The sequence below is a fragment of the Vitis vinifera genome, chromosome 13 (genome assembly GCF_030704535.1).
Source record: "Vitis vinifera cultivar Pinot Noir 40024 chromosome 13, ASM3070453v1".
NCBI lineage: Eukaryota > Viridiplantae > Streptophyta > Magnoliopsida > Vitales > Vitaceae > Vitis > Vitis vinifera.
The window spans coordinates 3,514,275-3,541,921 of NC_081817.1; the positions used below are offsets into that span (position 1 = coordinate 3,514,275).

The 27,647-nt window shown below is 34.8% G+C and overlaps 4 protein-coding genes across 5 annotated transcripts; 2 read left to right on the forward strand and 2 right to left on the reverse strand.

Annotated features, from left to right (window-relative positions):
- The first annotated feature begins 7,148 nt into the window (after positions 1-7,148).
- LOC100249572 (zinc finger protein 10) lies at positions 7,149-8,366 on the forward strand. Its single transcript, XM_002277837.5, has one exon. The coding sequence runs from the start codon at positions 7,380-7,382 to the stop codon at positions 8,226-8,228; it is 849 nt and encodes a 282-aa protein (XP_002277873.1). The 5' UTR covers positions 7,149-7,379; the 3' UTR covers positions 8,229-8,366.
- A 3,367-nt stretch (positions 8,367-11,733) lies between these two features.
- On the forward strand, positions 11,734-18,197 carry LOC100249681 (tropinone reductase homolog At5g06060). 2 transcript variants are annotated; one of them, XM_002282839.4, is made up of 10 exons: positions 11,734-11,885; positions 12,012-12,219; positions 12,304-12,520; positions 12,630-12,736; positions 13,372-13,526; positions 16,309-16,362; positions 16,488-16,695; positions 16,780-16,996; positions 17,120-17,226; positions 17,728-18,197. In XM_002282839.4, the coding sequence occupies exons 1-10, from the start codon at positions 11,794-11,796 to the stop codon at positions 17,917-17,919; spliced, it is 1,557 nt and encodes a 518-aa protein (XP_002282875.2). In that variant the 5' UTR covers positions 11,734-11,793; the 3' UTR covers positions 17,920-18,197. The 2 variants fall into 2 exon arrangements, with proteins under 2 accessions (XP_002282875.2, XP_010658532.1); XM_010660230.3 differs by lacking the exons at positions 11,734-11,885; positions 12,012-12,219; positions 12,304-12,520; positions 12,630-12,736; positions 13,372-13,526 and having other exon boundaries at positions 16,129-16,362; positions 17,120-17,229.
- Positions 18,198-18,273: 76 nt separating this feature from the next.
- On the reverse strand, positions 18,274-20,914 carry LOC100254804 (laccase-17). Its single transcript, XM_002282787.4, has 6 exons — positions 20,736-20,914; positions 20,489-20,640; positions 20,176-20,420; positions 19,950-20,078; positions 18,871-19,845; positions 18,274-18,584 (listed from the first exon to the last, which is right to left on the reverse strand). Exons 1-6 carry the CDS (start codon positions 20,856-20,858, stop codon positions 18,454-18,456), a joined length of 1,755 nt encoding a protein of 584 aa, XP_002282823.1. The 5' UTR covers positions 20,859-20,914; the 3' UTR covers positions 18,274-18,453.
- A 3,595-nt stretch (positions 20,915-24,509) lies between these two features.
- LOC100259915 (laccase-17) lies at positions 24,510-26,837 on the reverse strand. Its single transcript, XM_002282779.2, has 5 exons — positions 26,689-26,837; positions 26,438-26,589; positions 26,125-26,369; positions 25,896-26,024; positions 24,510-25,791 (listed from the first exon to the last, which is right to left on the reverse strand). The coding sequence occupies exons 1-5, from the start codon at positions 26,809-26,811 to the stop codon at positions 24,686-24,688; spliced, it is 1,755 nt and encodes a 584-aa protein (XP_002282815.1). The 5' UTR covers positions 26,812-26,837; the 3' UTR covers positions 24,510-24,685.
- Between the last annotated feature and the right edge of the window lie 810 nt (positions 26,838-27,647).

Consider the following 27,647-nt stretch of genomic DNA (forward strand, 5'->3'; position numbering starts at 1 on the left):
ATTTTATTTTTAATCATTATATATATTTGTATAATTATTTTCTAAAATAACCTTAGAAAACAACTAAAAAGCTTATTTATTTCATAGAAGAAATGCAAAATATTTTCACATTGAAGCAGTTGGGACTTGACCCCAGCCTCTCATATGAAGAAAACCAAGGGTGGCCACCGAAGCATTTATGATTTTGTTTTAAAGAACGTTGCATAAATCTATATAATGCAATCTTGGGGGCATTTTTTTTTAAATAATTTTTATTAGTTAAAACTCTTAAATAAACATAAATATTTTATTCCATATTTATTTTTATAATAATAAGTATGAAAATAATATAAATAATACATACATACATATATATATATATATATATATATAATTATTTTTAATTTTAATAAAATATGAAAATACATTTATGTAGTTATGCTGACATCACTATTAAACTAATAAATCATTAACTTTTTTTTTTAATTCAATGATACTTCTAATTCTAAAAATATTATTTTTGAAATGATTCACATACAATCCTATAGATATTATATGTATATATAATTATTTTTAATATTAATAAAATATAAAAATATATTTATGATGTTATGCTAACATCACTGTTCAACTAATAAATCATTAAATTTTTTTTTTTTTATTCAATAATCCTTTGGATTTTAAAAACATTGATTTTATAATGACTCATATTCAATTATGTAGATATTATCCTCTCTAGTCCAAATGGTGCTTTTATAACTTTGAAAATACAGTAATTTTCTCACATATCCGATATAAGATATCACAAACAAACACTTCTCATATAGACACAACATTCTCATTATGTTTCACAAAATTTCATAGCCAAATAAACCCTTACATCATGATTGAGAATCAACTTTCATACTATTTTTAATGATTGACATCTAACCATATAAATATTATCCATCCTAACCCCAATGAGAGTCATTATGACTTTAAAATGTATTTATAGAGTTAAGAGAGGTTTATATTTAGATAATACCATAAACTTTCTCCCCAATTTGATGTAAGATATCATAACTTTTAAATGTATATGTTAGCCCAAGGGTTCTCCTAATCGGGTTTTGATGATAACAAACCATGGTTAAGTAACTAATTGGTTTAATGTTTAAGAATCTCAGGTATAAACTCGAAAATTCATCAAAGGACCAAATGGATACAAGATCGAGACGCTTGGAAGACTTGAGATCATAGGAAATGAATGTAAGATGATAGCATGAGTGCACTTAGGATGTTCATACCTTTTCATGCATCTTAGAAAACTCGGTTTATTCTTTAAAACTTGATTTTCTTTAAAACCTGAGTTTTATCAAACATACCTTAGGCAAATTGATTCAAAAGTGGCATATTAATTCACCTAAAGACTTTGCCTAAGTGTTAGAAAAGAAATGAATCAAAAAATAGGTTTTTCGGGGCCAAAAAGGCTCAACCGGTCTAGACTAAGGCCAACCGGTCGACCGGTTGAAGTCGTCCGGTCGAGGACCGGTCGAGGAAGGGTAAAAACCTTCTCTCTCTCCCAATAGCCTTCTATTCCCGGTCGAGGTGATTCCTTTACCGGTCGAGGTCCGGTTAAGGTCCGGTCGAGGTCCGATCGAGGCAACGATAACCTGTCATGCATTAAATGCTCCAACGGCTAGTGAATAGGTCGACCCCTAGCTCGACCGGACGAGGTTGCCTTTTGCTGTTTTTGACTCCCGAGCTTAGAAACCTATAATTTGAGAGCTCCACTTCATTTATGACTAAGAGAACAATTGCATTCAAAGCCTATCTACCTGTTCTTGATCAAAAAGCTCTCATTTCTTTCTTAGTGCATTAAACCATCACTTGCATATTCTTAGTGCACTCTTGTAAATCATCCTAGCTTTCTCTTGTACTTGAGTCATCCTTAAGCTAGGTTGAGAGTTTCATCTTTGTGTAAACTGAGTGTGAAAGCCTTCAAGTGGTTCAAATCTTGAAGAGAGTGTGTAAGAGCCCATTGGAGCCGGAATCCAAGTGTAAGAAGATTGAAAGCTTGATTGAAGCTTCAAGATTAGTAGAACCCTCACTCGGTTAGGAGATTGAGGAGAGTGGACGTAGGCAAGGAAGTGTCGAACCACTATAAACCCGAGTTTGAATTCTCTAACTTTATCTCTTTCCTTTATTTATTTTGTGCATATATTATTGTGTGGAAAAAGATTTTGAAAAACCCAATTCACCCCCCCTCCCACCCCTTTTGGGTATTTTCCTTAATTATTCATAGCCTTTGTTTTATCAGTATATATCAATTTTCGTTGAAAAAATCCAAATTCAAATTACAACAATCATATCAAGTGTTTTCAAAATATTAATTACAGCTTGGTCAATAGGATTAGATTAATCTTTATGTATACTATTCTGACATCAACATTTGACCTAGTTTTAAGATTATTAATAGGTAAGAAAATGAATTGTCCCTAAAATTGTCAACAAGATTATTAATAAGTGTGAAAATAATATATATATATATAATTATTTTTATTTTTAATAAAATATGAAAATACATTTATGTTGTTATTCTGACATCACTATTAAACTAATAAATCATTAACTCTTTTTTTTTATTCAATGATACTTCTAATTCTAAAAATATTAATTTTGAAATGATTCACATACAATCATATAGATATTATATGTATATATAATTATTTTTAATGTTAATAAAATATAAAAATACATTTATGATGTTATGCTGACATCACTGTTCAACTAATAAATCATTAACTTTTTTTTTTATTCAATGATCCTTTGAATTATGAAAACATTGATTTTATAACGACTCATATTCAATTATATAGATATTATCCCCTCTAATCCAAATGGAGCTTTTATGACTTTGAAATCCATGTTATATAATACAGTAATTTTCTCATATATCCGATATAAGATATCACAAACAAACACTTCTCATACAAACACAATGTTCTTATTATGTTTCACAAAATTACATAGCCAAATAAACTCTTACATCATAGTCGAGAATTAACTTTCATACTATTTTTAATGACTGACATCTAACCGTATAGATATTATCCATCCTAAACCTAATAAGAGTTATTATGACTTTAAAACGTATTTATAGAGTTAAAAGGGATTTATATTTATATAACACCATAAACTTTCTCCTCTATTTGATGTAAGATATCATAACTTTCAAATGTATATATCAATTTTCGTTGAAAAAATCCAAATTCTAGTTACAACAATCATATCAAGTGTTTTCAAAATATTAATTACAGCTTGGTCAATGGGGTTGGATTAATCTTAATGCATACTATTCTAACATCAACATTTGACTTAGTTTTAAGATTATTAATAGGTAAGAAAATGAATTGTCCCTAAAATTGTCAACAAGATTATTAATAAGTATGAAAATAATTATATATATATATATATATATATAAAATTATTTTTAATTTTAATAAAATATAAAAATACATTTATGATGTTATGCTGACATCACTGTTCAACTAATAAATCATTAACTTTTTTTTTTATTCAATGATCCTTTAATTTCTAAAAACATTGTTTTTGTAACAACTCACATTCAATTTTATGACTTTTGAAACGCATGTTATATAATATAGTAATTTTCTCACATATCCATGTCACAAACACCTTTCATGTAGATATAACGTTCTCATTATATCCTACAAAATTATGTGGTCAAATAAACCCCTACATCATGATCGAGAATCAACTTTCATACTATTTTTAATGACTCGCATCTAACTGTATAGATATTATCTATCTTAAATTACATAAATCATTTATGTTGTTATGCTGACATCACTATTCAACAAATAAATCATTAACTTTTTTATTTAATGATACTTCGAATTCTAAAAATATTATTTTTGAAACGATTCACATAGTATAGTATATATATATAATTATTTTTTAATGTTAATAAAATATAAAAATACACTTATGATGTTATGCTGACATCACTTCAACTAATAAATCATTAACTTTTTTTTTTAATTCAATGATCCTTTAAATTCTAAAAACATTGTTTTTGTAATGACTCTCATTCAATTGTGTAAATATTGTCCTATTTAGTCCAAAAAGAGCTTTTATGACTTTTGAAACGCATGTTATATTGTATAATAATTTTCTCACATATCCATATCACAAACACATTTCATACAGATATAACGTTCTCATTATATCCTATAAAATTATGTGGTCAAATAAGCCCCTACATCACGGTCGAGAATCAACTTTAATACTATTTTTAATAACTTGCATCTAACCGTATAGATATTATCCATCTTAAACCCAATCGAAGTCATCATGACTTTAAAATGTATTTATAGAATTAAAGGGAGTTTATATTTATATAATACCAGAAACTTTATTCCCTATTTGATGTATGACATCATAACTTTCAAATATATATATATCAATTTTCGTTGAAAAAATCCAAATTCAAAGTTACAACAATCATATCAAGTATTTTGAAAATATTAATTACAACTTGGTCAATGGGATTGGATTAATCTTTACGCATGCATACTATTCTGACAGCAACATTTCACTTAGTTTCAAGATTATTAATAGGTAAGAAAATGAATTATCCGTAAAATTGTCAACATGATCATGCAAGAAAGTACGAAAAATTTCACAATTTTTTTTCTTAAAGGAAACAAAGCTTTACTTTTGCTGTAATGACTGTAGACTAAGAATTGATAGATTGATTCATTTCGAAAGTCAAAATAACGTGCGGTCTGTAGAAACATATTTTCCTTTTTGGCAAAGATGAAATGGGTGTAAAACTTGACGTGAAAATCAGGAGAACCATCACTTGTTGAAACCCAGGCTTGTTTGTTTGGAAAGAAACCTATAGATTAAGAAAAATACCACCTTTTTCTTAATATTTATGTACTATATTTTGTGGAAGTCCATAATTTTAAGGTTTATTTCATTAAAATATATAAAATCATATACCTAAATGGATGACTTTTTTTTTTTTTTTAATAATTTTTCCAAGAATATGTCAAACCTAAAATCAATCTTCATACTCCACAAAACCGTTAGATGAATTCCCTACGCTAACTTCATAATTTGCTCATACTGACCTCATTGGCTCATTCTAATTTCTATTACCTACCCCATCACACAAGTTGAGAAGAACAAGACGATTTGGGATGAAGCTATGAAAATAAGACAATTTTGCTAGTTTTTTTTTTTCATTTATAGTATCGGTTCAGTATGGGCATTAATGAAAGGGAATCCGCCCTATGAAGTAGTCTCAAGTCTCAAAGGACTCCTACCATTGGTATTTTATTAGGGTCACCCTCATGATTTTCCAATGCTGTGTACCTGGGCATTATAGCATGCATAAAGGGCCTGCATTCAACCGGCGTTAGTCATCAATGACAAATTTTTTATACCATCTGGCGAGCCCTTCCACCATTTGGATGAGTTCTACTTCAACATTCAATAATTGAGATGGGGATTGTGTCTTAGTTTCTAGATGTTGCATGTCCCTTGATTGCTCTTCCATTAATTATATGTCCTATTCACCAAAATATTCACATGATTTGCCTTGTAAAAATGCAAGATTTGTGGTAGGTGGCTCCACTGGCCCTAAGTATATATTATTTCTAGGACCCTCTCAGGCTCTAGTCCTTTCACACCATTAAAAACTGTACCAAAAGAACCATTCAAATTAATCTGCCACAGGCTTGAATCATAGATTGACTCATGCTTCAACTGGGTCGTCATCCATTTGAGCCAGTTTTCTTATCAAATAATAATAATATAAGGTCACTACAATGCCCACCCCCAACCCATTATTTTGTAGGGTGCCTCACACTACACGTCCGACCGGCCTTTGAAAAAACTAAATAAAAAAATATAAAAATTTTAACACGATCAATATATTTTTAATAAATATAACATAATTAAATATATAATGAAGATAAATTTGATCCCAATGATTCAATAAGAAATTTAATTAGTTACGTTTCGAACGAAAAATAATAAAATTAATTCGGGTTTCACAATTTAACACTCTTAACCAAAGGATTTTTCTGGACCCAAGAGGAAAAATGAGGGGAGGGTAGTTGCAGGTCATGGTCACGGGGTATATACCCAATGATATAATAACAAACTGACACCATTAATTATTGACTTAGAGAAAGAAACTGAATGCCTTATTTGACTTGTTAAATCGATGTGATCTCAGAGATTCTCAACACGTTCACTACACGTACAAAAAGAACAATTTTGAAGTGATCAAATAATCAGTGAGGTCGAGCCTTTTTCATATTTGTTTATGCATTCACAACCAAACGGAAAGATTAATGGAGCCTTTGCAGTTCGAAGCACTCATCTGTCTGCCTGCTAAGCAAGTGGAAGGTTTAACAAATGACAATCACCTTTTGGATTCTTCTTCCTATTATTAAATTCTGCTGCTGTTTGTGCTTATCCTATTCCCACTCATACATGTTTTGACTCCTACTGTCCTATACCAAGAAAAATGATCAAAATTTTAAAATTGTTCTTAGAATAATCTCTGATAATTAAATCCAATAATATTAAAAGTATATATATAACAAAGTTATAAAAATAAGCATTATTATTTTGTTATAGTATCAATTTTGTACATATCGAAAAATAAGATTAATGCACACTAAATCAAGTTTTGATATCACATCGAATTATCGATTTTTTAAAACATTTAAATTTATAGCATTTGGATGCACTACTATAGTTCTTAACAGTTTTATAGTTATGATTAGTTCAATCATACTTTTCGTGTTTGCACAATTCAACTTTCATTAGATACTTTCAAAGATTTGATTGGTATTTTAGTGTTGCCGATTTGATACGTTAAAATTTTTCTAAAAATGAATATTCGATCATCTTTTGTATTGAAATTAAAATGTGTCCCATCCTCAATTCACATATGCAAGTGGACTTGATTGCATTTATGAGTTTGAATGGATTGATGGATGATAATGGGACCCAGGAAGACATTGCCCCAAAAAAAACACTCGGAATGGTGTCTCCACCGCAAACCAGCTAAAAACCAAGAGGGTGGATTCACTACAAGAGTCAAACCCGAGCGACCGTATAATTTTTCACGTAGTCACGTAGCAAAACCCAACCCGAAAAGTAAGCAAGAAGACTTTTTCCGCTGAACTTTTCCTCAGCCTCATAGATTCTCTAGTTGTTTTCATGGTTTTTCAATTTTGAATATTGAGATGCCCTCCTAGTCCACTACATAGCTATACATCTCTCTTCTCCACCCTCCACTCCCTTTAAATTAAGCTTCTCTCAAGCCCATCTCTTACTCCCAACTCCTTTTCTCCATCTCTGCTGCTTGGAAATAAATGGGGCAAGCTCAGTACCTCATGTTGATGAACAAGAAACATATTCTGAATTCCCATTGTCAAGCACCGATGAGCTTGTTCAACGATTCGTGGGAAGAACAAGCTTTCGCAGAAGATGCTGCAGGAGCTCTTGGACTTGGAGGATGCATATGGCCTCCCAGATCGTATTCATGTAGTTTCTGTAGAAGAGAATTTAAGTCTGCTCAAGCCTTAGGTGGTCACATGAATATCCATAGGAGGGATAGAGCTAGGCTCAAACAGTCTCTTAGTCCCCACAATGAAACTGACCTTCATAGTCAAAATCATGGTTCTCACAAACCTGACTCCAATCCCGGGCCCGGTTTTCTTTCATCACCTCTCTCTCCTTCTAGGGTTTCAGCTTTATCGACTCTGGAGAGTTTTAGTGAGCATAGCTTTGTCTCTCCACCTTATTCCTCTTCTATTCTCCAAGGACACCCAAAGGGATCTTCTTGTTCTTCCCCTCCAACTTGGTCTGATTCCGTGGCAGTCACACTCCTCAGTATCTCAGATTCAAAAGCTGAATTACAAAAGAATCAAACAAAAGAAGAATCTGCAATCCAGAGCCATGAGGGTAGTACAGTGCAAACTGATTTATCTGTGAGCTTGAATTCAGTTTCTCGTCGAAATCGATCAACTGGCTCCGATGATGATGAAGCCACTGTCGGCTTTAAAAGACCTAAAACTGCTGTTTTGTCACTGCCGTTCTTCCTTAACCCTTGTCCACAACAAAGGCATCCTCTCCAACCAGAAGTACTTGGACCCAAACCTAGCTCCATGGAGGACATTGATCTTGAGCTTAGGCTTGGTGATCTGCCAAAGGTGAAGTAGGCTGCAGTCTTTCTTTCTCAAGAAATTTATGTTTCGTTTTTATTTTTCTTTTCCCCCTTTCCTATGGGAAATTAGCAAAGGCCTTGTGGCAATCCATTGGAATTTGAATATAGAATGAAAAGCTCAGTCTTCCAAATATGTTGCACTTTCATTTGCATGCATCTCAGTTTATTTTCTCTCTATTTCACCGGGATAAGGCGATCATACAAGCATAAGGTGTGGAGGAGATTGGAATGATAGACCTTTTAGTTCAGTTCCATTTTCAAACGAAAAATGATGATCAAGTATATAACTTCAGAATGACAATCAAGTATAAAGAGTCCTAGTCTTGTAAACTGACTATAGTATTAGCGATGGTGAGGATGGAGTCACAAATAAAGATTAGAGGCGTTTTGCCCTTGTGTCTTGTCAGAATGATTTTGCCAGTGAGCAAAGCATTTTCCATCTGGGGGTGTGATTCACCTATTTAGATATACTAAAGATAATGACAGACATACTTTCTTCAGAAATTAGATCCATCCATCACTGAGGTGCAGGAACACATTTGTCTCTGAAGTTGTAAGAAAATCAATAACCCTCTTACACACTCTGAATTACCATTAGTTGCAGGCTCAACCAGAGAGAGATCACAGAACAGATTGGAAATCAATTCAGCCACATCCCAAAAGGACATACAGTAAGGGAAGTATCACTACATGGGGTTCCCACTTCACATGTACCGTCTCCTAGACCTCTAAAAGTCCACCAATAATTCAAAGAAATTAATAAATGAGAAGGCTTCTACGCTTCTCCTACCCGAAATTTCTCTATCTCCCTCTCCAAAAAAAATGCCACCAACTACGCGGACTCAATTTAATTAAGAATTACTCTCAAGAACATTTATTTAATTAATTTGTCACAGAGACAAGTCTCTCACATCATTGGCACTGTTTCACGCGTCTTTTGTTTTTACTCTTGTACGTGCTACAAACGATAGCTATTTCATGTCTCCACAACCAACCCAAGAAGCCCACATGCAATAGCCAAAAAATTCGAAACCCTATACCTACACCCTTATAGGTATATTAGTGCACCGAAGGTTCCTGAAAACACACGGTGATCATCTCCTAGGTGTTGTTTTTTAACCTTTCTTTATAAGGAAAACTGATGAAACATCGCTTTGACTTATTGAGTTCGCAGAAAAACCGATACAAAGCTGTAAATGGGAGGGAATTTATGTTACCCAACAAAATATTTTCCATTAAAAGGATGGGAATTGAGGACTGATTTGATGCTTTGAGATGATTGCAGAGGTGGGTTCTTTGCCTTATATGCAAGGAGGGAGAGAGGGGAAATAAGGTAGCTGACGTTGGTTTCTATGAAGTGCCTCGTTTGTGCAAGTGACCTTAAAGTGGACTGGTGGGTTTTTGTCTGGTACAGGGTCATTGAGTTGGGTCGTTTGTCCCTGTAACAGCTAGCGAGGTCTGACTCCTCTGTGGGGGGTGAGGTTTAAGGTACTGCAGTGACAGTGGTAGCCAGACTTGCACATGGGAATGAAATGTCTGTTTCTTAGCTTATTTTCAGAGATTCATTACAGATGATCAGAAGAGAATAAGAGCTCTTGTGTGGGTTTCTTTGTTTAGTGTGTTTTCTGAGAACTTTCGACATGGGGAAAGCCTCCTCCAATCCTCCTCCACATGCAATGTGATTGGAACTAATCTTAATTTTAATGACTTGTTAATTTCTAGCATTTTATTGGACAATATTGATGAAAGTGAATTCCCTTGCACAGCTTTTTCAACACATCTGAAGGCATGACTTGTGACTTTTTACAAAGTTAGATATGCCCATAAAGAGGGCTTTGAATAGAGTTAGTATCTTAACTAATACTATCTCTTTATTTGAGGAAGAAGACATTAATTTCAATTATTTCGCTATAGTCAATGTATACAATAAAGTTAGGCATACAAAAAAATCAATGTTTGATTTATTACCATAATCTAAGACCTTTGTTTGATAAAAGCATGTGTTAAAATGTACATTAAACATATGGATCTCAATTGTTCAACTTGTCCAACTTCTTAAGATGATTCATAAGCTTAACCATACTTCAATCCTTGACTTTTTTTTTTCTTTTTTGTTCTTTACTCAAAGTTGGAAGTAATCTTCCAAGCCTATCTACATCAATTTTGAATCATAATACTTAAGTGCTATCAGCACATGACAAATAATCCATATTATTTATGGTCTATACAATACAATAATATATATATATATATATAGATGAGTGTCAGTATGATAAGAGTCTACAACGGTCTAATCAGCAGGTTAAATTAAACTTTTTATGGACCAAAGCAATCATCGCCAGAATTGGAATGTACGAAACCATTGCTGCAGGGAACTGGGCAGGCTGAACTTTGACATGTAGGCCTAGGGCATGGGCCCCAATCTGAAGCCCATCCTTGATCAAAATAAAAGGGCAAGGGTTGTTGCCTGTTGGCGTTGTTTGATAAAATATCAGGGAAAAGTAAGTTATGGGCCTTATGGCACCTGTTTTTTGACCTTTCATGGCCTCGTTTTATGGAAATCCAAATCAGGGCCCAATTTTAAAAAAGGTAAGATTATCTACGGATAGAGCCACAAAATAAAGATAAAATTGTAAATCTAACCTACCACTTTTCTTCATCCAAAAAAATAGTCATTTTGGACAAAAATATCCCTATCTTTTTTTTTAAACACATATATAAATAATGAAAATGTTGAAAGGTACTTATATTAAAATTAGGCAACTCTTTAAATTAAAAAAAATAAGATATAATTTTATAAATTTGAGATTTTTTTATTCCTTTTAATAATTATTTCTAATGAGGTGGATTAGAGGGAATACAAATAAGAATATATTTGATAGTGATTTTAAAAAACGTTTTTAATCTTTCTAACACTTAAATGTTAAAAAGATTAGAAGTACTTCTTAAAATCACTATCAAACGGACTCTAAATCTTATAGAGTACAGTACAAACCATCTTCCAATATTAAAGTGCAAAGGAATATTATTACTACTTATCTACTTATACATAACTATCTTCCAAAAAATAAATTATTAGTGACTTATTTTTCAAACAATTTACTAATAATAATTTGGTACTTGAAATTGCCTACGACAATAATTAAAATTTGGCATCAACAAAAATTGTTAATGGAAATAATGACCATTTGGCATCAATAATTAATTTTTATTTTTATATAATATCATCAAATTCTAATTTCTAACATGAAATTTAATTGAAATGAAAATATTATTTACATCAAAAAAAGAATTTATCATCACCAATTATATATTGCTAACAAATTTTCCACTTCTCTTGTTTTCATTGATTTGGTTCATAACTGTGTGTAAGATCCCACCGAAAGTGAAATAAGACTAAATTTTAGGATCTGCGTATCAAATGATATCCTCCTATGGGGCCAACCAAATGGTAGAAGACTTGGATCTAGTTGGTTGCATCTCCCATGCTGACTAATTAGTTCTTTTTTCCCCTCTTGTATATTGACTTCCAACTGCCAAGTCTCCCTGGTTGCAGAGATATGATGGCGGAGGCTGAGAGCAATTGCAGTGACTCGAGATGGTCTCTCAAGGGCACCACCGAGCTTGTCACCGGTGGCACTCTCGGAATAGGGTTTTCTTCCTTCGTCCTTCACTTTCTTGCTCTTTCTTTTTCCTTCAAATTTCTTGTTCCAAGCCCTTGTGATTGGACTTTGACCCATGTTGCCAAATCGCATTCTTTGATTAATGTGTGTTACAGATATGCCATAGTAGAGGAACTAGCTGGAATGGGTGCTACCGTACACACCTGTGCACGTACCGAATCCAAACTCAACGATCGGTTGCGTGATTGGAATGCTAAGGGCTTTGACGTAAGGGGTTCGGTCTGCGATGTATCGGATAGAGCCCAACGTGAGCAGTTGACTGAGAAGGTCTCTTCTGGTTTCAATGGCAAGCTCAACATCCTTGTAAGTAGTTGGTCTCCAGAAAGTTTTTCCGATGAGCAGCATTGTTGCATACCTAACAAGTTACTATGCATATTTTGTCTTCAGATAAACAATGTGGGAACAAACTTCAGTAAGCCAACGATTGGGTACACTGTTGCAGATTTCTCAACACTTATTGCTACTAATATTGCATCTGCTTACCATCTATCCCAACTTGCACATCCTCTTTTAAAAGCATCTGGAGCAGGAAGCATTGTGTTTATTTCCTCTGTTGCAGGCGTGGTGAGTACAGGCACTGGGTCCATTTACGCAGCAACTAAAGGTAATCAAGTTACTAACATCCTATGTATAGTGACATTTCTGCATTAGGTGAGATGGGAATTTGGTAGGTGTGATGAATTTACAAAGGCCTTGTTCTTTTTTCACCTCAGCTGCAATGAATCAAATTACAAAGAGCTTGGCTTGTGAGTGGGCAAAAGACAACATCAGAAGCAACTGTGTTGCACCCTTCTGCATCAGAACGCCTCTCATTGAACATGTAATATATTTTTTTATCCTGCTCATAGTCTTTTCAACTACTTCATTTTTGTGGAACAGGGCATTTTCTATTCTCAGATGTATACTGAAAAATAAGCGGAAATCCATTCTAGAATTTTTCCCACCTGTCACTTTCGCATGAAAATTGATACCATGCTGAAAATCAATGCTCCTATTCTCCTAGTATGTCTTAGAATAGGTTAGTTCTATACACTTTATTAGTACAGAACCCAAGTGTACATGGTGCGTGATGCAATTATGTTCTAACAGGAGATTGTTGATCATTTAAGACTGGTAAAGATCAATAACATTGGAATATTAAGACGACCATGGAAGTGTACTTAGGCTGATTCCTCACTCTTATTCTTCCTCTAATACTCTTGAGCTGTGAGTTCAGTGTAGAAGTAGAGCAACCACAAGACCTTCCTTTGTGGGTTCTCCTGTACCCAGTCCATGAGATCATGACAGTCATAGATTCTCTCCTAGACAAAAAGGCCACTGCATATATGAATTACACCATCACTCTAAATCAAATAATATTGAGACTATATATGTAACATGTTTTTTGGTGTCCTTCTAAATTTATAATCTAGTATAATCCTTTTCCTCCAACCAACAGTTCTCTCTTCCTCGCAGGAGCTGGCTAAGAAAAGCAAGATGGAAGGCGTGGCCTCTCGAACCCCCTTGGGGTGCCCTGGAGAGCCGAAGGAGATCTCATCTCTGGTGACATTCCTTTGCATGCCTTGTGCTTCATATATCACAGGGCAGGTTATCTCAGTGGACGGTGGATTGACTGCAAATGGTTTCTCCCCCAATATATGACTGAGTCAATCACTCAGCTATTTGAAGAACGTAAGCTGTTTCATCTTCCTTGATGAATGCCTTATGTTTCTAATCTGATGAGCTGTTCTGTTAAATTACTGTTTGTGATTTTTCCTATATCAGATGATTGTTCTTGCTCTTTTTCCTTGTTTAAGGCATCCCAAATTGAGTTCTTGGTTCAGTCTTAGACTTATTTTAAGTATAACTTATTTTAAGGTTATGTTTGTTTCCAGAAAGTGCTAAGGAAAGAAAAAAAAAATGCTAAGAAAATGGTTTTCTTATGTTTGGTTTCATTATGGAAAATATGAAATAAAATAAAATATAATTAAAATTATTTAGAAATTTATGTATTTTAAAATTATTTAATACTTATATAATTGAGGAAAATAAGTAAAATAAGTTTGAAGCAATATATAAAAATAATTTATCGACTTTGAATCAATTTTTTATTTTCCTTTACTTTTCTTTTATATTTTCTTTTTCTCACATTTTCCAAGAACTGAACATAACCTAAATATTCATATCTCTCTTATCTCTTATTTTTCTTTCATAGTTTAGTTATTCGAACTTTGTTTGGTTTGGGAAAGTACCAAGGAAAGAAAAAAAAAATATTAAGGAAATTGGTTTTCTTATATTTGATTTCACTATAAAAAAGAGAATTATCAAAATAAACCGAATAGTAGTTAGTTTCACAACTGGAAAGAAGATGCTTATGTAGTTAATTCCTTCTTTTTACTAAAATCCTTTGACCACCAATCTAGCCTTGTATCTCTTAGAGTCATCATGCTCTTGCTTAACTTGACACACTCACTTGTTATGAAGAGATTTCTTATATATTGGTAACTCAGCTAGCCAAGTTTGGTTAGAAATAAGAGACTTCATTTCATCTTTCGTTACAAGCTCCTACTTGTTACTATCTTCCACTGGACCTGCCTCATCATAATATTCAAGTTCATCACCATTTATTCGCAATAAATAATTCAAGTACTTCCCGTTTGGTACATGTGACTTGTTAGATCCCCTCAATGTAAGGACTGGAACTAGATCATGTGGCATATTAGCATCCTATGTGTAATGTTTTCTTTAGCTTGATGATCCTGACTTGCCTTATTTGTAATATTACTTTGTGGAACATCATTTGACTCAAAGTAAATAGGTTTAGACTATTGGGCAAACACATCAAGGGTAGGATTTACGAAATTGGGTACTCTAATACCAGTTGTTAAGCTAACCACACACACACAAGCAAAAATAAAGAAAGACGAGATTTTAGTATAGTTTAGCAATCAATATGGTCCCTATATTCGCAAATGCATGAACATTCAAGAATCCACTAATCAAAATGACAATGAAAAGTTAAATAGTGAAGGTTCTCCTTCTCCTCACAATTGTGGCTACACACATAATTTTTCCTCTCTTTAATGAAACCCTAAATCATAAAAGAATTAAAAATACAATAAGTCATTCAATAAATAAATAAAAATATTCAGGGTAATAAAATTGATTCATACTTCACAATCCAACCAGTGGTGGTGCATTCCAATCGTGAACAAAAACTTAACTATTCAAAAAATCTTTCTTCGAACAGACACCATTGTAGTTTTTAATCAATATTTAATTACTAAAATAATTTAGTTTAAAGTTATGAGCTTCTTAAACGTGATGGAACAATATTTTAAGGTTTTGAAGTAACAATTTTTAATCTTTAAGACAACACCATATCGATTCAAACTTCAACTATTTTTTCACCAAACTGTTAATTAAATTTATTATTTTTAGGAAACAATTCATGTATTTTTTTTAAATCAATTAATATTTTATTGATTTATATACCATTCATAAAAATTGAAAAAACAATATTTAAAATATGTCATAAATTAAAAAAAAAAAAACATTTTCAAACTTTCAACTATTTTTGCAAACAAACAGTTAAATTAATTTTAGTGCTTAAATCTAAAATGATACGATATGATCAAATATTCTCAATTATTATATGTTGGACAGCCAATGCTGACCACTGAAGTTCAATTATTAGAATTTATTGAATTTCATAGTATAATAATTCAGAAAATGAAAGTATAATAATCTCCTTGGGACCCAGACCCATTAGATATATGAATTGAATGGATCTAGTCAACCCAATTTGTGAAATGAGACAAAATTAAATGGGGTCATTTCAATTATTTGATGGGGTCATTGCCAGCTTAGGAAACAGTAGAGCAGCCAACTTTGATGTGATCCATGGCATCATGGAAAAATTTTCATTGGATATAACATGAGATAATATTCTATTATCATCACACATCTTATATTATGTCAGATTGATAATATAAAAAAATTATTTACTAATAATATAGTTTTTAAATAATATTAAATATGCGAGAGATTTAATGTTTTTTAAAAATAATAAATATTAAAATTTTATTTTATTTTATTTTATTCTTTAAGAAATTAAACATAAGCCTAGTATAATATTTCCTATTCCATATGGTGCCAACCATATCGAAGCTTTATGGTAGAAGATTTATATACCGTTGCCAACCAGATTGTAGCTTTATGGTAGAAAGTCTATATACAGTTGCCAACCAAGTCGTAACCTTATGGCAGAAAATTCCCATATGGTTGCCAACCAAGTCGTATCTCCCATTCTAACAGAATAGTTCTTCTTTCCCCTCTTGTATATTGAGTTTCAAAGCACCCTGGTTGCAGAGACATGATGCCGGCGGCTGAGAGCAGTTGCAGTGACTTGAGATGGTCTCTCAAGGGCGCAACCGCTCTTGTCACCGGTGGCACTCTTGGAATAGGGTTTTTCTCCTTCATCTTTCACTTCCTTGCTCTTTCTTTTTTCTTTTAAACATCTTGTTCCAAGCCCTTATGATTGGACTCCAGCCCATGTTGCTAAATCACTTTATTTGACTTTTGTGTTACAGATATGCCATAGTAGAGGAGCTAGCTGGAATGGGTGCTGCTGTATACACCTGTTCACGTACCGAATCTAAGCTCAACAATCTGTTGCGTGATTGGAATGCTAAGGGCTTTGACGTAAGGGGTTCGGTCTGTGATGTTTCGGATAGAGCCCAACGAGAGCAGTTGATTGAGAAGGTCTCTTCCGGTTTCAATGGCAAGCTCAACATCCTTGTAAGTAGTTGGTCTCCAGAAAATATGGCTACTGGGTTTTGAATGAGGAAGAAAATATGGTTACTATGCATGTTTTGGCTTCAGATAAACAATGTGGGAACAAACTTCAGTAAGCCAACGATTGAGTACACTGCTGCAGATTTTTCAGCACTCATGGCTACTAATATTGAGTCTGGTTACCATCTATGCCAACTTGCATATCCTCTTTTGAAAGCATCTGGAGCAGGAAGCATTGTATTCATCTCCTCTGTTGCAGGCGTGGTGAGTACAGGCACTGGGTCCATTTATGCAGCAACTAAAGGTAAATAATAAGTTACAACCATCCTATATATAGTGATATTTAATCTTGATCAGTTGAGATGGAAATTTGGTGGGTGTGATGAAGTTAATTGAAAGGCTTTGTTCTTCTTGTTGCCGTACTCAGCTGCAATGAATCAAATTACAAAGAGCCTGGCTTGTGAGTGGGCAAAAGACAATATCAGGAGCAACTGTGTTGCTCCCTTCTGCACCAGAACGCCTCTCATTGAGCAGGTAGTAGTCTTTTATCCTGCTCATAGTCTTTTCAACTACTACATATTTGTGGAACAGGGCATTTTCTCTTACCGGGTGTATACTGAAAAATAAGTGGAAAATCATTCTAGAATTTTTCCCACCTGTCATTTTGGCATGAAAATTGATTCCTTGTTGAAAACCACTGCTCCTACACTCTTTATTAGTATAGAAACCAAGTATACATGGTGCTTGGTAGTATTATGTTAGAACAGGGGATTCATTGATCACATAAGACTGGCAAAGACCAATAACATTGGAACATAAAGATGACCATGGAAGCGTACTTAGGCTGATTCTTGAGCTGGGAGTTCAGTGTAGAACAACCATAAGACCCTCCTTTGTGGGCTCTGATGAGATTCATAGATTCTCCCCTGGACGAAAGGGGAACTGCATACATGAACTACACCACCACTCTGAATCAAATGATCACCAGATTTCAATATTAAGACTATGTAACATGTTTTAGGGTGTCTTTCACAGATGCTGGCTAAGAAAAGCATGATGGAAGAGGTGGTCTCTCGAACCCCTTTGGGGCGCCCTGGAGAGCCGCAGGAGATCTCGTCTCTGGCGACATTCCTTTGCATGCCTTGTGCTTCATATATCACAGGGCAGGTTATTTCAGTGGACGGTGGATTGACTGCAAATGCTTTTTCTCCCCCGATATATGACTGAGAAAATCACTCAGCTAATTGAAGAGTCTAAAATCTGTTTCTAATCTTCGTATTATCTGTCTGATGTGTATTGTTGTTAAGTAACTGGTTGTGGTTTTTCCTAGATCAGATGTTTCTTCCTTCATAGGGGTGCTTATAAATTATAGTTCTCTTGACTATAACAATGTCTGTACTCTGTAAAAGAGTACAATATTGAACAACTTAAGACATCCCAAAATGAATAGCTTCAATTGGTTTTGATGAATTAGTTTAATGAACCTGCAATTTTGAAAGTTTAAAGTGACTTAAAATAGTAAGTCAAAATTGCAATTTCGAATGACTATTTGGATTATTGTCGGTGTTAGCTAGTTTTCAGTTGTTAAATATATTCTCCATTTTATAACCAAAATCTTCTACATTTTATTACTTGGAAAAAAGAATATTAAGGGGAAAAAAACACATGGTCAGAAACAGGATTAATAAATTACAGAATGAAAAATGGAGGCTTCAGATGAGGCCATTGCTAAGCTCAAAAGAAATTTGGAAGAGCGCTGGATCAACACTTGGGAAGATCAGAAGGTGGGGGAGGCAATTTCTGATTTGGCAGTTTTCCATCCATTACTATCCACGCCATCTTCAAACCCCAGCTTGTGTGGACTTCCAAGTGGCAGTGCATGAACCACACACCTGTTGACATGTCACCAACAATTAGATTTTATCGCACAGCTCACCAAAGTTATCAATCATCTGAGTCAGAATTTCAATTCACGAGCAATACGTCTGTGTGATCATTTGCAAATCTAATTTTCCAAGTATGAAAAAGCTCCATTTAGCTATGAACAGTGTTTTACTTATTAATTTTAAACTAAATTAAGATGGAAAAAGGCCTTTAATTTAGCTATTACAATCATAGAAACGATTAGGAATGTTGAATTCTAGTGTAGTGAACAGTGCTGTGGTAAGTAGTGGTCACCTGGATTGTCAGCAAGAAAGCGGATAGCTACCCATCCGCCGGAAGGCACACCCACGGTGTTCCTCTCGACAGGGTCTACCAGATTGAATTTGGGAGGATCCTTCTTTGAATCGAAGTTCCCAAAACCTTGACCAACCACAAAAAAGTTGAACCCATGAAGGTGCAAGGGGTGACTTTCAATTCCAAGAATACTAGTATCTTGTAACACCAACTCCACGCTTGTGTTAAACGGAAGTACCACTACCTTAGTTCCATTGCTCACCATGGTGTTGTTGGGTGGTGTCCCTGTATAATTGAAAGGAAAGATTGGCGTGGTGGGGAAATCTGTGGTGTAGACGCCTTTGGATTGTTGGAAAAAGTGGGCTTGGAGGATGGCTGTGGTGGGAAGAACGAAGGAGACATTGTTAACCGAAGCTGAAAACATGGTGATATTAGTAGGTCCTTGACAGGTCTGGTTCTGCGGGCAAGGGTTTGTACCCAGCCCAACCGTGAAGAAAAAGCGTTGATCAACTTTTTGGGGTACATTAGCGGGGAACTGAGTGTTTGCTAAACTTCGGAGTTTGCCAGTGAAGTTGGCCGCGAAGGAAGTGTCATTTAGAGGAGGGAGTGTTGGTTTGAAGAGTGGAAGGTTTTTAAATGAGGAGGCAGAGGGAGAGGATTTGGGTGGTGGTTCATAGTGGAGGATTCCGGCGACAGTGGAATTGTCAAAGGTTCCACGGCCTGTGGCATAAGGGCGAGCAGCCATGAGGAAGGTGGCATTAGGGAAGTGGGGTTTGGCCTTGAGGAGGAGGTTGGTGGTTTGGCCAGGAGTGATCAAAATTGTATCGGTTTTAAAGGGTTTAACGTAAATGGCATCCACATCAACCACTGTAAGGGTGTGGTTGGCAATGCTGAAGAAGAGCTCATCATTGAGTGCAGCATTGATCAATCTCAGGAGGTATGTCTTTCCGGGCTTCACCTTTAGCTTGAAAGTATCTGGGCAATGTGCAATACAAAATCAATGTTAAATACTTGCGTATGCATAGAATGCTGCTTAGTAAAGATATATACATGGATGATGGTGGTTAAGAGCGAAGTACCTTGAGCTGAGCAGTTGTACAAGGGGCCAGGGAGGCCGTTGATGGTATAGGCATCAGAGACATTTGGGCCACCTCCATTCTGCAGGGCCTGGGTAATGACTGCTTCCGGATCCGCATTCCACCATTCTCCTATAAAATATCATACAATGGATAATGAATTTCCTTAGATCATAAAATGAAAACGATTGGAAGTCTTGCTAGTAGACAGTGATAAATGGATGAGTACCAAATATAATGGGAACTTCCTTGTAGGGTTTGACAAACGGGTAAGGGACATTTTTCTTTGGAAGGATGATGATGGGTCCATAGAGAGTGGATCTTAGCCATGAAATGTGAGCATGCCAAAACAGGGTTCCTCTTTGGCCAGTGATGGTGAAATTGTATACATAGGTCTGGCCTGTTTGAATTGGGCATTGAGTCACATACGCAGGCCCGTCTGCCCACCCACTCCTAAGCTGCCGAACTCCATGCCTGCAGCTTGCACAATTAGTAAGGGCAGAGAAGATGACAATGACGAGAAAACTAATAGGCCTTCTTACCAATGGATGGTGACATTGTTCTGGACATGGTTAACCACCTTAACCACCACTCGATCTCCTTCCCTAGCAATGATGTGAGGTCCTGGAAACTGCCCATTCACACTCACAATGCTCTTCGTGTGGCACAATCTTGTCACATTCTGCAGCTTGATCTAGAAAGATTCCAACAGAAAGTTAAACAAAACTTTAAGCAATATGAATCCATCTACTCAATTATATACAGATAGCCATATGAAAAAAAACATACATTGAACTTGTAATGCCTAGTGATGCCAGCACTACTGGCAAGCTCGGGAAAGAGCCACAGAGTGTTCAAAACTACGAACAGGACTCTGAAAATTGCTGTTGATGAAAGAAGAGAAGCACCCATTTCTCCTGAAAATCTTCTCTATTTGATTGAGTTGAGCAACAATGTACCAGACAACCCTCAAGCGCTCCTTGATGAGACTCATGGAAGGTTGTGGCATGGTTTATATAGAGGCAGTAGGACCTGTTTGGTTGATTAGGTGATGAAATTATGTAGGGGAAACAACAAATTGAAAGGAAAACAGAGAGAACCAAACACCTACAACGACAATCTTGATCCGACCAGACGTTGGTCAAGTTTTGTTTTAGAGTGTTTTCAAAGACAACATATTTCTGAATTTTATTTGACCTGCTTCCTATTCCCGTTTACCCTTTCTCATATGGTATACACCATATGTTTCTGAATTTCAACTGCCTTCTATTGATAAGTAGTGGCAATGCATAGAAGTGGTTGGCTCACCAACAATAGTTTACTGCATAAAGACTTCTAGCCTTGTGCGGGGCTGATGAAGCCATTCTTTCATGTCATGGTATAAAATGCTGAAATTATGGTGAAAGAATTTCATTCCACTGGACCTGCAATTGTTTTCACCATAAGATTTCCGTATCACCACCTTAGCTTATCAGGACGCAATATTGATGTGACGATCTTGTGGACATTCTCAATCCCTTGGTCTTGAGTGTAACGCATCCGATAGGAACCTACCCTTTGTTGCTGTCTTGGGGTTGATCACTCTCATTGAATTACTAAAACAAAATTTGTATCAAAGAATATTAGAAAAGTGGATTGAAAGATTAGGTATATGAATTGACAGGGATGCTGTATTCCAGTTTTAGGGGTCTGATCCCAAGTAGTGAAGTGACTGATTCACACCTCTAACATAATAATGTCCCATTAAATTTGCAAGAAAAAGAATAAAATATTTATTAAAAATATTTGAATTCTCAAAGACTTTAATATTATAAAAAGGACGTTAATATAAAACAAAAAGGTATTGAAGATATTGATTATCATCTTAAAGTATGCTGATTTTCACCTTAAAAATTAAGTTTCAATATTTCTCATATTAATTCTCATAGATATTAGTAAAACATTTATTATGTTTAGTTCTAAGAAATTATTTAAAAAAAAGGTAAAATTTTAAGAATTTTTTTTATTATGTTTTGTTTACTATAGAAAATATGAAAAATATAATTAAATGTAATTAAAAAGTATATATATTAAATTTAATGTTTAATGTTTTTATAGAGAAAAAAAATTAAATGAACAAGAAAAAACATGTCAAAATAATTTATAAACTTTAAATTGATTTTTATTTTTCTCTTCTATATTTTTTCCTTCTTATTTTCCTTTATTTTTTGGGAATCAAAATAGAATAAAGAACTTGGCTTATATCAAAATGCCAATTTATGTTTCAAAAATTATGAATTATTGTCAATGACTAGTTTAAAGAGTATCAAATTCACCATCTTAAATGCATTAGTTATCATTCTAAAAAATATTAATAATTACATTTATTGTGGGAATTTTTGACAAGGTCGCACAACAAACCTGAGTATAAAAGAGGTGGGTTCGAAGCATTCAACCCTTCACGTCTAAATTTTAGGTGGTATTTGGTTTTTTGGTTTTTTGCTGAAAGCAATTTGTTTTTAGAAATTAAGTTGTTTATTTTTATTTTTTTTTATGACTTATTATAAACTTAGGTTGTTTATTTTTTTACTTTTTCATAACTTATTATAGACTTTTTGCTGAATAGAAAAAACCAAAATATATAGTTTTTTCTAAATAGAAAAAATAACATATTAGGTTTTCTTAACTTTTTAATACTTAATAGAAATAAAATACTACAAAAACAAACAACTTAATATTTAACACTATTAAGTATTAAGATTCTATTTAGAATTAAGTAGAAAAACTCTTATTGTTAGATAAAGTTCCTCCTTTTATGGAAAAGGGGGTTTTATATTGCTTTGCGGTAGCCATGCATAGGTTTGGTAGCTTCAAATGTCGTATGGTTGTACAGATAAGATGTTGCTTTTATAGGGCCAGCATAGATGTTGGTGTCGTTCCCAACGTGGAGGGAAGCCCCCAATAGAGGTATGGTGTTGTAGGTGATTTGATAATTTTTTCACTAAATATCCTTAATTATAAGAGTCATCCCCAATGTTCCTATGTATATATGGGTAGGAAAGCTTATGCTTTGGGAACACTATTGTATCGTGCATCTTCATCTAATTAACGCCTTCCTAGTTGCAATGTCGTAACACCCGTAGGCATTGATTTCCCATGAGACATATAAGAGGCATGAATGATTGGATTAAGAAATTCTTAACTTGAGCCCATTTGAACCTTTAGTCAATGACTGCCCTTGAGGGTCCTCTGCTTTAAGAGGCAAACAAGATGAGAAGGATGGGGGATAGGGTTAGGGAATTTTAAACTTGAGCCTACATGAACCCTTATAGGATGATTGTCTTTGAGGATTCGTTGTCTTAGAATGTGAATGAAGTGAGAATGGTAAGGTTAGAGATTTCTCAACTTGAACCTACATGGACCCTTAGGCAATGATAACACTTGAGAATCCCTTCCTTAAAAGGCAAAGGAAGTAAGAAGGGTGAGGTTCGAGATTTCTTGACTTGAACTAACCCAAACCTTTAATAGTGTCCAAGATTTCTTGTCTTTTTATTAATGCTAAAAATAATTTTTTGAAATAATCATAATACAAATATCAATATGACCTTTATTCTATTAATACTTAATATTTAACAAAAATAAAATAATAAAAACAAAAATTTAATACTATTAAATTATATTTAGAATAAAGTTAAATTAAGTTTAAAAAAAAAAAAACACCACCTAAATCATAGAAAACCATAAGAATAATGACACTAGCAAATAGTTGGGTTGAGAATGCCCTTTCTAGCATGATGTTGCATCGATAATCTCATCAAGATATGTTCTTAAATAATTATAGACTCTATTATTGTAATATTTCTTACCAATGAGAGGATGTAAATAAATATCTTTTCATAAAATTTGGGAAAAATAGTTTAACTAAGATAGTGTTAGTTTTTTTTACTTAATTTTAAATAAAATTTTAATGTTTAATAGTGTTAAATATTAATAGGTTATTTGGTTTTTCTTATTTTATTTCTATTAAATATTAAAAACTAAAATAAAACCAACATATTACTTTTTTTATTTAAAAAAAATCAAATATTTTGGTTTTTTTTTAAATAAAAAATTTATAATAAATCATAAAAAAATAAGAAAACAAACAATTTAAAGTATCAAAATAAATTATTTTCAGTAAAAAGTTAAAAAAATAAATAACCTATAAGCCTTCGGAGGTATGACCCCGAAAATATCAGAATTTCATGTTACAAATCAAAGTGTCCTACTATTAATCATGCAAAGTCATTTTCTTTTAGAGTCAAACAAAGGGCTATGATCCGCTTTTGAAAATATTTTTTTTAGCATGGTCCGGAAAAAAACTCTCCATTGTGTCCACTATCAATTGAATTTGACGAAATACATGTCAAGTTTTGCTTCCAAATGGAAGTAGAAAAACGTATATATTATACTAATTCTGGTATGGGTTTTGACTAAATCAGCGGAAGCATCTTATGAAATTTTTGTGGGCTAGTTTGCTGTACATTATATGTAAGTGGCAGATTTGGGAAGGAAGGCGATGAGTGATCGATCTCCTTGGTCATCTGAAGTATTAACAGTAGCCAACATTTTATTTCCAAAAACTTCTCCATTTCATAAGTTGGGAGAAAAGAACAGTCGGGGGAAAAAACAATAAAAACAGAATAAATAAATTACAAGAGGGAAAAATGGAGGCATCATTTGAGGCCAGGTTGGGAACAAAAGAATTTTGGAAGACGAGGTCAACACTTGGGAAGGTCAGAGGGTGGAGGAGGCAGCTTCTGATTAGGCATTTTGCCATCCTTTACTATCCAACCCATCTTCAAACCCCAGCTTGTGTGGACTTCCAGATGGCAATGCATGAGCCATACACCTGGATTGTCAGCGAGGAAGCGAATAGCTACCCAACCGCCGGACGGCACACCTACTGTGTTTCTTTCAACAGGATCTACGAGATTGAATTTGGAAGGGTCCTTCTTAGCATCAAAGTTCCCAAAACCTTGACCAACCACAAAGAAATTGAAGCCATGAAGGTGCAAAGGGTGGCTTTCAATTCCCAGAATACTTGTATCCTGTAGCACCAACTCCACACTCGTGTTAAATGGAAGCACTACCACCTTAGTTCCGTTGCTCACCATGGTGTTGTTGGGTGGTGTCCCTGTATAATTGAAAGGAAAGATTGGAGTGGCTGGAAAATCTGTGGTGTAGACGCCATTGGATTGCTGAAAAAAGTGTGCTTGAAGGATGGCCGTGGTGGGTAGAACAAAAGAGACATTGTTAACCGAAGCTGAAAACATGGTGCTATTATTGGGTCCTTGACAAGTCTGGTTCTGCGGGCAAGGGTTTGTCCCCAGCCCAACCGTGAAGAAAAATCGCTTATCAACCTTTTGAGGTACATTAGCAGGGAACTGAGTGTTTGCTAAACTGCGGAGTTTGCGGGTGAAGTTGGCTGCAAAGGAAGTGTCATTTAGAGGAGGGAGTGTTGGTTTGAAGAGTGGAAGATTTTCAAATGAGGGGGCAGAGGGAGAGGATTTGGGTGGTGGTTCATAGTGGAGGATTCCGGCGACAGTGGAATTGTCAAAGGTTCCACTGCCGGTGGCATAAGGGCGAGCAGCCATGAGGAAGGTGGCATTAGGGAAGTGGGGTTTGGCCTTGAGGAGTAGGTTGGTGGTTTGGCCAGGAGTGATCAAAATTGTATCGGTTTTAAAGGGTTTAACGTAAATGGCATCCACATCAACCACTGTAAGGGTGTGGTTGGCAATGCTGAAGAAGAGCTCATCATTGAGTGCAGCATTGATCAATCTCAGGAGGTATGTCTTTCCGGGCTTCACCTTTAGCTTGAAAGTGTCTGGGCAATGTGCAATACAAAATCAATGTTAAATACTTGCGTATGCATAGAATGCTGCTTAGTAAAGATATATACATGGATGATGGTGGTTAAGAGCGAAGTACCTTGAGCTGAGCAGTTGTACAAGGGGCCAGGGAGGCCGTTGATGGTATAGCCATCAGAGACATTGGGGCCACCTCCATTCTGTAGAGCCTGGGTAATGACTGCCTCCGGATCCGTATTCCACCATTCTCCTACAAAATAATACATTCGAAATGAACTTACACAGTCACACAGATAATGAAATGAAAATAAGAAGGATCTGCCAGTAGTCAGTGATATATCAATGAGTACCGAATATGATCGGAACTTCCTTGTAAGGTTTGGCAAATGGGTAAGGCACATTTTTCTTTGGAAAGATGATGATAGGGCCATAAAGAGTGGATCTTAGCCATGAAATATGAGCATGCCAGAACAGGGTTCCCCTTTGGCCAGTGATGGTGAAATTGTATACATAGGTCTGGCCTGTTTGAATTGGGCATTGAGTCACATACGCAGGCCCGTCTGCCCACCCACTTCTAAGCTGCCGAACTCCATGCCTGCAGTTTGCAGAGTCAGTAAAGGCAGAGAAGATGATAATGATGAGAAAACTAATAGGCCTTCGTACCAATGAATGGTGACATTGTTCTGAACATGATTAACCACCTTAACAACCACACGATCCCCTTCCCTAGCAATGATGGGAGGCCCTGGAAACTGCCCATTCACACTTACGATGCTCTTCGTGTGGCATAGCCTTGTCACATTCTGCAACTCGATCTACGAAATATTCAAAAGAAGGTTGAAGAAAATTATAACCAATCAATATTCCAATCACTCAACTATAAGTCTATGACCTAATAAAAGAAAATTATGTACATTGAACTTGTAATGCCTAGTGATGCCAGAACCATTGGCAAGCTCGGGAAGGTACCACAAAGAGTTCAAAACTAGGAATAGGACTTTGAAAATTGTTGTTGATGGAATAAGAGAAGCACCCATATTTCTTTTGAGCGCAATGTGGAACTCTCAAGTGGCTCCTTGATGAGACTCATGGAGGGCTGTGGCATTGCTTATATAGAGATGGTAAGGCGTGTTTGGTTGATTAGGTGATGAAATCATCTACATGAAATAATAAAATGACAAAGAAACAATGAACCAAACACGTACAATGACAGTGTTGATCCGACCAGATGTTGGTCAAGTTTAGTTTTAGAGTGTTTTCGAAGGCAACATATATATTTCTGTAAGATTACATTTGACCTTCTTCCTCTTCCCGTCAACCTTCCTTCGATATGGTATATAACACGTACATGCATGGATTTAGGGACTTAATGGGCTTCTCCAAAGACCAATTTTCAACAGAATATTTCCTTGATATGCAAGTTTTAGTGGTTGAGTGCTTTGAAGTGTGTCTGTCACTGGTAAAACAGACAGAAGCTTGAGATTTGTTTTCAGTGTTGTTGAAGTAAAGTCTGGTAAAAAATTATTTCTGTGAAACTCGGTGCAAGTGGGTAATGTTGATGGCCTGTCAATTCTCATTCTATTAGCTTAACATTTTGGTCTTATCATCTTATAATTTTGCAGTTCCATGCATGCATGTGGCATGAAATGAATGCCTTCATGGAGAATATAAAGAGAATGAAAATGGGCATTTTCTTGGGTGCTGCTTTGTTGAAGGTGAGAATAATGGAAGGCAATCATCTCTTTGAAAATTGTTGTATAATGACTTCTCAGTCCCATGTATTTGTGTCCATTGTTTTTTAAAATAGTTTTCAAATTTTTAGAATAAAAAACACGAAAAACAAATTAAGCAATTAAAAATTATTTTCTACTTT

Coding starts and splice junctions, on each gene's coding strand:
- LOC100249572 (XM_002277837.5), top strand. CDS start 7,380: ATGGGGCAAGCTCAGTACCTCATGTTGATGAACAAGAAACATATTCTG.
- LOC100249681 (XM_002282839.4), top strand. CDS start 11,794: ATGATGGCGGAGGCTGAGAGCAATTGCAGTGACTCGAGATGGTCTCTC. Junction 11,886..12,011: donor GGTGGCACTCTCGGAATAGG/GTTTTCTTCCTT, acceptor TGTGTGTTACAG/ATATGCCATAGTAGAGGAAC. Junction 12,521..12,629: donor CATTTACGCAGCAACTAAAG/GTAATCAAGTTA, acceptor TTTTCACCTCAG/CTGCAATGAATCAAATTACA.
- LOC100254804 (XM_002282787.4), bottom strand. CDS start 20,858: ATGGGTGCTTCTCTTCTTTCATCAACAGCAATTTTCAGAGTCCTGTTC. Junction 20,079..20,175: donor GGAAGTTCCCATTATATTTG/GTACTCATCCAT, acceptor GATATTTTATAG/GAGAATGGTGGAATGCGGAT. Junction 19,846..19,949: donor GTACAACTGCTCAGCTCAAG/GTACTTCGCTCT, acceptor CACATTGCCCAG/ATACTTTCAAGCTAAAGGTG.
- LOC100259915 (XM_002282779.2), bottom strand. CDS start 26,811: ATGGGTGCTTCTCTTATTCCATCAACAACAATTTTCAAAGTCCTATTC. Junction 26,025..26,124: donor GGAAGTTCCGATCATATTCG/GTACTCATTGAT, acceptor ATTATTTTGTAG/GAGAATGGTGGAATACGGAT. Junction 25,792..25,895: donor GTACAACTGCTCAGCTCAAG/GTACTTCGCTCT, acceptor CACATTGCCCAG/ACACTTTCAAGCTAAAGGTG.